This window comes from Parus major, chromosome 8 (assembly GCF_001522545.3).
Source record: "Parus major isolate Abel chromosome 8, Parus_major1.1, whole genome shotgun sequence".
NCBI classification, from domain to species: Eukaryota; Metazoa; Chordata; class Aves; order Passeriformes; family Paridae; genus Parus; species Parus major.
This window is the reverse complement of record NC_031777.1, coordinates 25,049,094-25,061,797: the sequence shown is the minus strand read 5'-3', so window position 1 is coordinate 25,061,797 and position 12,704 is coordinate 25,049,094. Positions and strand designations below refer to the sequence as shown.

General features: G+C 35.8%; 1 protein-coding gene across 1 annotated transcript in view; it reads left to right on the top strand.

Moving 5' to 3' along the window:
* Positions 1–12,704, top strand: part of FAF1 (Fas associated factor 1) — a 153,521-nt gene that overhangs the window by 46,247 nt on the left and 94,570 nt on the right. The window contains exon 7 of the mRNA XM_015636255.3: positions 930–1,035. Coding sequence (XP_015491741.1) covers positions 930–1,035 — 106 coding nt within the window. The remainder of the gene's footprint in view (positions 1–929; positions 1,036–12,704) is intronic.

The window sequence follows — 12,704 nt, the reverse complement described above, 5'->3', positions numbered from 1 at the left end:
TCATATGCCACTGAACAAGTCAAGTCTGCATAAATATTGTTTGGAAATGCAAGCTGTGGTACAGTGTTGCTGCAGTTTTGTAGCATGTGTAAGATTGCACACTGCCATAATTGCCATGGCTATAACAGAAGTCCTGCTTGCTACTTTGAAAAGAATATAGCTGCATAATTTTGTATCTAATTAAGGAATCAGGATGCCTTTTTAATATCCAGTTGTTTTACTACCAGGAAAATCAGAAAAAAAACCCCAGGTTTGTAACCACATGAAGATATAGATGACCTGATTAAACAGTATCTTGATTTATTATTTTTTTTAAATTTAATATTTTTTTAAAATTAAAACCTCTGTTATGTACATTTAAAACAATGTGAACAGAACTAATTTTTCTAAATGTTCAATACCCACACAAGAAATTTTGCTGTGGCTAATTTTCCAGTTCTAATTAGCTGGGGTTTTGTGCTTTAAATGAAACTAAACAGAAGAGTTTCCATTTGGTTTCTGCTTCAGGTAACCCTAGAGCAGCAAGAGCATGCTTTGCCTTGTTCTGCTTACCATCAGTTCTTAATGTGCATCATAGCTTGATATTTGGTCTGGCCATCAATATGCTGACAAGCCTATTATTAATGGCATTAGGAGTGCTAAATACACCCAATGTTTGTGAAGATAATGGGACTCTCCATTTTGAAAATACTTAACATTAGAAGAGCTTTAAAGGCTGCAGTCACCTTATTAAGGAAGGAGTTCAGGAATGGCCTTTGGTCATTCTCAGCATGCTTCCTTGCATTTAAGAGCGAAAAGAGAGATGATAATGTTGTGCCTGGACTTGTCCTTGTAGAATTTAGGGTACCCTGGGGTTTTTGCATCTAACTGTAAAACAAGCTATAACATGCTTATCCCTGATTTTCCTGTTTTTCTTTCAACCATTTCAGGGCCCTGCAGGAGTCATTAAATCAAAACTTCATGCTGATTGTCACCCATCGAGAAGTCCAGCGGGAGTACAACCTCAACTTCTCAGGAAGCAGTACCATTCAGGAGGTGAGTGCTGTTTCACAGCTGAAGAATAAATGTAGCTCATTATAGCTAATGCCAGCTCTCTTAAAGAGAAGGTTTTTGCAGAGTATTGGTAGATATTCCTGTATTTTATTAGTCTTTTTTATTTTAATCGACTGGATCATCAAGATTTGCAGTAATTTGATTAGAGAATTCAGTTAGAAAAAGGTGTTCTGTTAAATTATACAGGAAGGATGTTTCCTTTTGTATTCTAGTACAATACAAAATACACAAACAGTGTTTATTGAGTTATTTAAATTGCATTTTACTTGAAGCCCCTTGAAGCTCCCTCTGTTTTCCCTTCTTTTAACCAGCTCCATCTCCATTTTGTAGGCACCTCAACCACTGTGCTGGTTGCTGTTGGAGTGCTGTAATTCTTACTGGCCTGGTAGCCAAGTGGTTTTTGTGTGTAATGGACGTTGCTGCCGTTCTGTGGAATGGCCAGCAAGGGGTGATATTGGAGAGAACTTCAGCAAAATTAAGTCCTAAAGGAACAAGTATCTCTTATGTGACTCTGGACTGTCTGAATTCAGTATAAGCAGTCCCTTGAATATTTTTAGAACTCCTTTCCAAGCCCAAAGGTTGTTGTCTAGTGTTCCATGGTATATCTAATGCCAGATGTTGTGGATGTTATTTTCCATATAAGCCACTGCCTTCTGGAAACTTGACAAACAACCTAGAAATGTGAATCTTAAGAATTCACGTCACAAAATATTAAGATTAAATGTTTGCTTTTCAAATTAAATGTATGTTTGCTATTATTGGTCAGACACTTCTCTCAGTCTTTTAGGGTTGAACAGATTTTATTGAAGTTTTTCGTGTCACATGCTGACATGGTAGACAGAATTAATTTAAGTTCTGTAATATTAGCTATGGGAGTAGTATCTCACACAACAATGAAAAATGATCACTAACTAAGTTTCATTGTGAATCCTGTTATTCTTAAGAACTAAATTCTAATCTTTCCCCTGTGTGAAAGCCTGTTTTCTACTTCTTATGTTTAGACCTACTGTAGTAAGTTCTGTTTTGCTTTTTCTGGAAATTCAAATAAACAAACATACTTGAATCAGTTTGACTTTTGAGGGGCTGAGCTTTGGCTCTCTAAAATTATGAAGAATTTGAACGTTTATAGAAATAAACCATCCAAATATGTGGTTTTAATTTTAGAATGGTGAGATTCTGAAACAAAACATGTACACATATATTGTCTGTTTGGTTTTTATCAATGCTGTATCATTTACTTCTTTGCTGGTTGATCTTACCTGACTTAAAGGAACCAGAAAGCTGTGACAGGGGAATCAAGGCTGCCTTTCCATGCACTGAAGTTTTCTTGTTTGTTGCTAGTGGCAGGTTGCATCATCAGGTTGCCATATGAAATCAACATAATTTAAAAGTTAATTATGATTTTCCCCTTAAAAGACCAAAATAAAAACCCTCCCACCATGTAACCAGCATGAGCAGAAAACCTTTCTTTGCCTTTCTTGTATCTGTCACACCCAATAGAGTGTATAAAATTGTGGATTTTCAGGGGCTAAAGTGAATTCAGGGGCTAAAGTGCAATGAGCTCTCTGGCCCTTGTTGTGTGGTTGCTGCTGAACAGGTGAATGTGTCTGTCTGTGCAAAGGCTCCTGGAAAGCCCTGGGGATTTGGCTGAGGTAAAAGGGTTGGTGAACATTTGTCTAATTATAGAAAACAAGCACTGTTTTGAATGTTAACTCCCTAATGGCTTCTTAATTTAATTTTTTTTTTTCTTTTAGCATAGAGTAATCATTGTAACAAATCTAGGCAATCCTTGTGGTTTGGAGGAATTGGTGGTATCGTTCCTTGTCTCCTTTGTCTCTGTCCTCTCCAGGGACTGTTAGATATTTTTTTTTTCTCTCTCTCTTCACTCTCCTGTTCATACTTTAACAAATTAATAGTTTACTTTCCTCCTGGTGTATTTTTTGTAACGGTGGAGAAGCTCAGTGATGCAGTTGCCAGCCACAAGAGGGCAGGAAGGACTATTCAATTATTACCTAAAAATGCTGCTCAGTGTTTTCAAATTAGCTTCTGGTATATTAACAAAAAGGACTATAATGGCCAAGTTATTGTTTGATTTACAGATAATTGGCATATTGCAGGGAGGAGACTTAATTTCACCCTTTTAAATTAAACAGGGAGATTTAAAAAGACATAAAATATTCATTAATGTTCAGTGATTATAAAGCAGTGGCATATATTTATTCTACCTTTATTACTGTTTCGATGGGAAAATACAGCAAATATTTCAGAAATCGACTTGGCCATACTGACAAGTTGAAATGTTTAAGCAGTGTTAATGCAATCTACTCACACGCCATATCCTATGCAGAAAGATTCAAAATGACTACATCAATTATTAAAAGAAATATTTAAGATTCTAGAAATGTTCTACCTCTTGCCACAGTTGGGTGCAACTGTCTCTCAAGGGCTACTGGTTCAGTGTGTTGTTATTAGTACTGTGAATTTTAAGGAATAGATATTTTTTTCTGAGGGTCTCAAAAACTCCCCAAACTTGCACCAAAAACTCAACCCCACCACCCTTTGAGAAGGCAGAAATGTTTAGCAACGCATTAAATGCAAAATCCAGTGAGCTCACAACTGTGCTTTTCTAAATTACTAACACTGCATTTCTCTGTTGTTTTTATTGTTTAGAATGCATGTAAATGATATTTGGATGAATTGTTTTTTCAAAGAAATTGTGGTGTTTAATGGGGAAACCATGTGACAAAAAATTATCTGAGAGAAGCCTGATGCCGTAGAGCTCATGTCTGCTTCCAAAATTTATTGCATATTATTTTAACAGTTGGATTTTGGATGGTACTTTAAAATGCCTTTGTTTTTTTTTTAGCATTCTTTATCAAAATAGCTAACTCTTTATGTATTAAGATTTGATTTCTCATCTTAAAAAATACAAGCCACATTCAGTTGTATTGTTTTGTCATCATGAACTCATACAGAATCTTTGGAAATGAAATAAAAAATTAATGGAACATGTAAAAAATTCTGTTTAATTCGATTTAATTTTTTTTTTTTTCAGTTGGGCAGGAGAGTAGTTAACTTGGAAAGTTAATAATAACACAATGGTCTAAATTGCAAATTAATCTGTGTCACAGGTTTCTGACATCTGTTTGTTCTTGTAAAATTGAAGTATTAAATTAATTCTGGGCAGATACTGTTCTGGGAAATATCATGGTTACTTTTTTCCATGATCTACATTTTAAATTGGAAATTGCTAGGTTTTAATGCCAGTTAAGAAACTGTAAATGAATACATTTACAGTGTATTGGATGGTTAAATAAAGACACTTTGACAAATTGAACTCCTAATACAAGACTAGGAGTTTTCTGTCTGAAGACTTGTTCTTTATTCTGCTAAGATAATTTAAAGAGCCTGTTTGAAATTGGAGAGATTTTTTTTAACTTTAGGTTTGAGCAGCTCTGTACTAAATTATTACAAGGCATTGCCACACTCAAATTAATTTCTTTTCTATCTAGTCTTACCAGCTTGTTCTCATTTAAAAATGAACATTTCTACTACTTTTCATTTTTGCAGGTTGTAGTTTCGTTATTTGACAGAAATGAAGGAAAGCCTTTTTCAGAAGGGGGAATATTTAAATGTATGTTAAAAGCAAGTTTGTATTCTAATCCTGGAGCAGACAAACTAATTTGTGAAAAACTTAATGGACTTGAGTTCTTATCACAATAATGTGCTCTACACTTTTTGTTTTAGTCAGTGACAGAGAAAAAAAAATTAAACATTTTTAACAAACTGGATTGCTCCATTAAAAACAAGGACTTTACATTTGTCTATTTTACTCTTTTGATACAGACTTTGAAGCCTTTTTGTGATTCCTGTGTGCAGGATTGCAAAAATATCCAGTGTACACAAGCTGTGGATGAATTATATATGCAGAACCCTCAGTTCTCTCTCAGATCCGTGATCTTATTTTGTAACTGCTGGAAATTCCAGTTGAGAATACAATGTACAGCATGTACTGGGCACTAGAATTCTTGGTGAAACACAAAATCTGTGCAAACAGTGCAGAGAAGATGGGTCTTTAAATACTGGCTGCCTCTGCATAGCTGTCTCTGCTCTATATTCCGTTCCTTTAGCCAATAACTTAAGCAGAGGCTGCCTGCTCAGCATCCCTGTCACCTGTGCTAGGTAATTTATTTGTTCTCTGTTCCCTACAGACCCACTGGCTAAGGTGGAATATGGAAAGCAATGTATCCAATAGCCCTCCAGGCAGGAGGAGGAACTATTTGTGCACACAACTGCCTGGGCTGAGATAAACTGTAAATTCTGTGTTGGCAGACCCTTATCAAATCCTTTGTGATGAATTTCTTTAAACTTTTTTCAGGAGTGGATGAATGTTAAACAAGATGCAAAATCACCATTATGAACACACAGGCAGAAGCCTCATTTAAAATTCCTAAATAAGTGTAATATATAAATATAGGTAAGCTGACAAATTACCTGCAGCAGGCAGAAAAATAATCTGGCTGAAGGTCTCGTACCTTTTTCAGATCTGTTTTTTGGTGTCTGAACAAAATATTTTCAAGGCAGTTGTTGCTGAGTGAGATCATTCAGAGTAAACATGGGACACTAACATGGAGACATGAAGTGCATATATAAATAATGTTATTCTTTTTAATGCTGTAGTTAAATAATTACAATAAAATACATTTACCAGAAATATACGTACCCAAATATGGTACATATATTAATAGTTACAGAAAGAGTTGTTTTATTTTTTGACATTTTGTACTTGCTTTAAAATTGTTGAAAACTACTGTTGTAATAAAAATCAGTAACTAGCACTTTCTGGATTTAATAGGAGGTGCACAAACATTCTATTGTTCAAATACTTCTAGTATCACACAAGCTATTAAAATACATTGCTATACTGATTATACTCCAGAGCTGTATGTTTTTGTGAAATTTGAACATTTAGTTTGCTTTTTAAAGAAATCTGCCATCTTAAAATTATACTCAATTTATAGCAAGTCGTAAGGGCAGTATACATAATTTAAACATCACTGTGATAGCCTCAGTGTTCTGCAGTGGTAAATGAGGACCTGCTAGCAAGCCAGGCTTGGATTTTTTTCAGTGAGGAGAGATAAATCTATTTTTAAAAAGCTAAATCACCTTCTTGATTTGTTTTTTTGCCTTTGTATTACTGAAAACCAGCACATTCCTAAAGTAAAATATATTTGCTGAAAGAAATCCTTGATAAACTTTTTGTAAGGGATCACGTATTGGGAATTATATGAAAAGGAAGTTCCTTGGGAAATAAAGAGAAAATACCTTTTAGGTACCTGCTCAACAGTGATAACTTTATTAGGCACTTAAAATATCTTAATACCTGACTGAAGAAATCTGTTTCGAAGATATCCCATTGAAAAATGTATATAACTATTTTTCTTCATCTGCAACAGAAACAGCAGTAAGAGATAAAGAAAGGGCACTGCTTCTCACTTAATTATGAAACATAATATATTCCTGACAGAATATGTTTCATAACCTGTAATTTGATTTTGGTGGGTTTGGACGTGCATATCATTAAAGAAACGATCTTCAGTTATTAAAAACTAGTAAACATGGACATTTTTATATGCAAGAAAAGGCAGAGAGTAAATAATTGCACTGGTGACCAATACTGTAATAATCCTGTTTTACAATATGCACTTGACAGGTTGTAATAGTGCTAATTGAAGAGACTAATTCACACTTGCTTCATTCTATTCAAAGGCAAAATCAGCAGCTTGTTTTGCTTTTGACCAGATGGTCCTGATGAACACCTACTGTGCACTTTAAGTGCTTTACTAGAATTACAAAGGCTGGGGGCTGCATCCGACTCAAAATGATTTGAGAAGAGAAAAAAACCTCACTGCTCAATGGATTTGGTGCAACTAAATTAATTCTAGTGGACCCATTACACATTGAGCCCCCTTTTCAAAGTGCTGAGCCTCCTCGTTTGTTCTGTAGCAATGAGAAAGTGAAAGGCAGATTACTGCAAACAGAAATAAAAAAAAAGTGCTGTGAAAAGGAGAAAAGAGGCCTTGAAGCCTTTTCATATCATTTGGGTTTTTCAAGTGCGTTATTTTTGGGGAGGGTGGATGTATGAAAAGCCAATTGGAGTTTTTTTTGTTTTAAAGTGCGCTATTTAAGTACTATGAATATAAAAGCAAGAGCAACAGTTGACTGAGTTTACTGTGGTAAAGCTTTGTGTCCAAGGATGAATCAAATTCATTATAGTCAATGCTTTGTATTTTCATATGAATGTAGGGTTAGTTTCACAAGACTGTGTCTGTTTAGGATAATTATAATTTAATATTTTCCTTTCATAAAGTTATCACTGTAGTTTATCTAAAATTTGCTGGAAGCAAGGTTTTTTTCCTTGCATAAATATAGAAGCACCCAGAGAATTTAAAACTCCAAAGGAAGCTGTTTGATTTGCAAGGGAAGGCGAGGCAGGTTCCAATAGCACAGATTATTATAACTAATTAGAAGTCACACATCTGTTAACGTTCAGTTTGTCAGCACTCAGTTTAGTGTGTGTGTGTTTATATCTCTTCTTCCTTCCTCTCCTTCTCTGTCTCTATTCCCCTCCACCCATAAATGTAAGTTGGGTTGGAGAGAAACTCTCATAGGATAAGGATCAATTTATTTGAATTTGAAAATAATGAGGAGTCATTGTTATAATTTTGGTTATGGGTTTGGCTCTGTAAATGCTCAGTCATGTGAGTTGTCCTTATTTTAGAAGTAATCATGTTGAATTGAAAGGCTTTGCTCATGTAATTTAAGGATGCTAAGGATTTTGGGGATCAAGACCTAATTTAAAACCTTGATTTTTTTTAAAAACTGCAATTAAAACCATCGCTTGCTATTCTGATTTTGAATATTTGCTGTGTTTTACTTTCGGGTTGGTGAATTTTTATGCAAGGCTTCTATCATAATGCTAGCTATTAAAAAGGTGTTAGCATGAAATGACAAGAAAACCTAAGCAGCTTTATGAACATATTAAACAGCTCTGTCCCCAGCTCCTGTGCTACTTAGAGTGGGAAAGCAGCACTCTGTAGCTAAAGAGCACAGTGCTGTTATCTGTGTGAATTATATTTAGTTGAATAACAAATGAAAAATTCAAGTTAGCATTTTTTTGCAATTAAAAAAAATTAATTTACAGCTTTTAAATTAAAGCGGTTTAGAACATGCTTTAACCTTTCTATCCTGTGTTAACTATAATATGATCACTTCTATTATTGCATGATATACACTTATATTAAAAAAAACACATTCGTTGAATTGCTGATTTGTTTTCAAACAATGAAATTTGTATTTGTGCAAATTATAGTAGGCACAGTGTTCTCTCATGTTTTCTCATCAAACAACCCAATTATACTTATAAATAGTGAGGTGCTAATGAACTGTTGTTCTGGAAAAGTTGATTTTTATTTTTTTTTTTAACTTGGGTAAGAAAGGAAACACTTCACAATTTTAGAGTGCTTGCTTGGTGAGAAAATATTTGAAAATATTTTACTTATGTAAATCATGTTGGTGCTATCACTTTTAAATACACAACAGAAGCTAATCTAAAATCCCCATCAGTTCATATGGAGCGTAACTACATGCTTGACATTGTAAATTGCTCACTTAATTGGGAACTGAGGATTTACTTATATTCATTAAGTTACAGAAGTTGTTTCCTGAGAGCTAATATTTCAGCTAGAAGTTTATCACTGCATTCACTGAATAGAAAGAGGTAATTTTTTGGATAGCTGTGGTGATAAAGATATTTGAAGTAGTGGTTGTGGAGAGTTACAACACCAAAATTGTTAAAAGTATCTTGAAGCAGCAGTGTAATGACAGTGCTGCACTACATTGCTTTGTAATTACTATGCAAAGAAAACACTCAGTTGCTGTTCCAACTGTGAATTAATAATTTTGTCCCATCCATAACACCTTAGTGACACAGGCACCATCTCTGTAGTAAACCTGTTTCTTAGGGTTTTCAGTTATGTTCTTATCTGTGTAAAACACAAATTTGAAAAGTTATCCTTTTGGTTTTGTACCAGGAATTGTGGGCATAGATTGGAGAGCCTTGCACTCATTTAAAGGATAAAATGGCCTCATAATCACCCACAAGAAATCCCTGTTACTGTTTTTAAAAAGGGTTATAGCAGCTCTCAGCAAATATTTGCAATAAGTGGCAAAATTTATGCCTTGCTTTGTGGTAGTTGCGTGACCAGACAGTGGGGCATAGGATTGTTTTAAGGTTTTTACAGCTGCAGGGAAAAAGCATCTGTTCCTAGAAAAGCCTTCATTGTTTAATTTTGACACTGACTTTTCCATGCTGCTTGTACCAGTCTCTGGATTAGGTGCCACTAAGATAAAATTTGTTTTAAGTTGCTCCCAAAGGCAGCTGTCACTATACACAGCCTTGTAGCTTAGGCAAAGGAGACATAATCAAAACAAGCATTTTTGTACAAGGTCATTTGGTAGACTGGGAAAGCTCAGAGCAGGAATTTTGACAATATTGTATCTTGTGAGTAGCTTGGCTATTAGCTTTTGTGTTTGTTTAATAATTCTGGTGATCACTAATGTATATGGCTGTCCCAGAAATAATGAAAGGACTTTTTTAACTGCACTGCTTTTCTTTATATATATACTTCATATTAAATTTATTTTGATTGAGCAGTTTCTGTGGTATTCAGTTACACACATCCCACGTATGTTTATTTGTATCTCTGTATCTCTACAGTGAAATGGAATGATTTACAAAAAGCAGGGAAATTTGACATTTTTGAAAAGGCTTCCATTTCTTTCCTTCAAAGTTTCCAGTGAATTAAAAATGAAAGAGCACTTCATTTTATGTATCCCAGAGTTGTGTTAATTTCTACCCAGCTGGTCTCAACTGATTGATACAAAGCCAAATTTGTGACTGCCTGCATTACAAAGTCTGTAATTTGCTAATGAATTATGATAATAATCTTTCATCACACATGAAAGATTTAGACAAACAATTTACTAACTATATAGTTTGATCACAATTTTTGGGTTTGTACCAAGCCTCAAATCTACTTTTATTATTCCCTGCCTAGATTAGCAGACCAAAGTGAACTTACTCTTACCTTGTTTTGAAAGCACTGATGCTGGAAGTCACACGAGGATGATGGTGGACAGTGGAAATGATACAAACTTGCAGTGTAAATATCCATATTTAATGTATAGACAAACCAAACCACCCAATTTCCAACTAGAGGGAGTGTCACAGTGGCCGTGGCACAGGAAATTCTTTGAGACTGCATTCACTGTTGTGGGGACATAGAAACAAATAAAAACAGGGTACAGATGTTTCTCAAGTTCAAGCTCCTCCAGGTATGGTGGAGGCAAGCTAATTAAAACACAGCTTGACCAAGCCATAGGGACAATATAGGCTAAAAAAGAATGGAAAGGAAAACCAGATCTTGCAGAAGAGGAGTGGCTGCCACAAGATCTGTCAACTTGAGTGAAGTTTGGGGTTACCTGCTTATCAGATCTGCAGAGAGTTGATTTTGAGCACTCTAAGGACCCTCTGAGGACAATGTTCACAGGACAGGAGCACACCACAAGTGTCTTCCTGTATGAAATCTGCCCATTTTTGATCAGATCATCCATCTTCTGACCAGATTAATTCCCAGTTCTGTAGAACTTGCTCCTGTATGCAGGAGGAAGGAGAGGAGCACTGTGTTCAGTGCCCTCTTCCATTTCACAAGATCGACAGAGCTTGCAAAAAAAATAATCTATTGATCATTTTTCTGCCTCCCTTGAGCTCAGTAGGATGGGTTTAAGTAGGCAATGTTTTGATGACCACACTAGGAAAACCATCAACAAAAGAAAGAAACCCACAAGACCTAGCATGTATGTCCAGTGGTGCCGTTTTTATGTGGATGAAACTATTGGCTTCAGTGTATTGATGTGCTGCTCCTCAGACCACGAGTGACCCAAACCAGCTGGTTTCTCACCCCAAAAACACATGTGTATGACTGCCCCAAACAAAATCATACTGAGATTCCTGTTGCTGCTTTTACATAAAGTATTGTTTGACTGATAAAAATATTTTAAAAACAAAGAAACGGGTAGTAAAGATAGACAACCAGCAGTGTCAAAAAAACACCATCCAGAGCAGGGCCTGGTTATGTGGCCCTGTGGAAAGATTAGGAAAAGAGCTTTGGGGTGGGTGCTGCCTGGAAAGGGGGTTGAACTATGACTGAAGACTTTCTGTTGTTGCTTTATTGTGTTTGTTCTTATCATATTTAGGGAATAGAACTTAATGGATAACCAGGAATGTGTTCATGAGTCACTTCTTACTGCATCAGGTTAAAAAGAAAAGTTCTTAAGTTTGATTAGAGGGCAGTAGGTCAAACTTTCTGATTATTGGAAAGTGCAGAAAAGTGGGGAGAGAGGTGTAGACAACAGAGATTTGGTGTACCAAGATCTTAACTCCCACCACTATTTTGTCCCCAGGAAGATGATTCTATCTATCTGGTATATCTAATACCTAGTTAGCTCTCTTGGAAATTATGATGTTACTTTAATTTGGAAGTACAGACTAGCTGAGGACCTTCACAATACTGGAAATAAATAACCAGTTAAAGGAAAAAAGGGAGAGAGGAGTAGAAACAAGGATTTTTTACTGTTTTTCTACAATTTCTATATAAGGAAGAGAGATCTTCCTACAAATATGTACTAATGAAATAGAGTAAGTCTGTCTGCCTGGTATCACATGGCAGAGCTGTGCATACCTTACTCCAACCCCAACAACCCAAGGACAGACTTAATTTTAGCTAATTTGCTCACAGCATCAGGGCACCCCAAATATCTACAATTTCTTTTAGGAGAAACAGAAGGGTTTTACATTGGTCTTACTTCACTCATTTCTGATGACAAGCTACCTTTAACTGAACTCAGCAACTGTAACACAGTGACTCTTATTTAAGAAACATTGTGAGCTGTGTTTGTGTCCCTTTATTAATTTCTCTGTAACTGTAAGCTGAATTTCAGTTCAACATCTCCCCTCTGTGTCTTGCATAAACTTGTGTTTGCACTTGCTCACAAAGTTCCTCTTTTAAGGCAAGAAGGACTTATTCCTGAATAATTCAAAAGTGGGGAGTGTAAGAAGTGCTTGGATTAATCTGCAGAGGGTTTTGTGTGTTGACAATTTCACCTATAACTAACAGTCTCTTTCACCCACTCTGCTTAAAAGGTCTTGGCTCTTTTTTATTCCTTGCATTGACCTTGGGCTGGCAGAGAAAAGACCAGACTGCAGCTGAGAGCTCTGACCACAGGGCAGCCTAGGCCAGGACTAAGGCAAACAAAATGGAGAAGCTCCGACATTCACAAAAGCAGAGAAGAAACAGAAGAGTGGAAGAAGACACTTCTTTTGTAGTGCAGAGCAATACAGTGAAACTTCCTGACACTGAAGGAAAACTGCCAAGTCAGGCAGGTCCACATTAATTTTTCAAGGATGGCTCTTGCGAGGCCAGTGGAAAAGATGTAAATTCTCTAGATCATTCTGTGAGGTTTGGGGTGAGCTGAAAGTTTCTTTTTTGATGAACTAAGAGCAATAGACTGAGATGAAACTTGAATTGCTG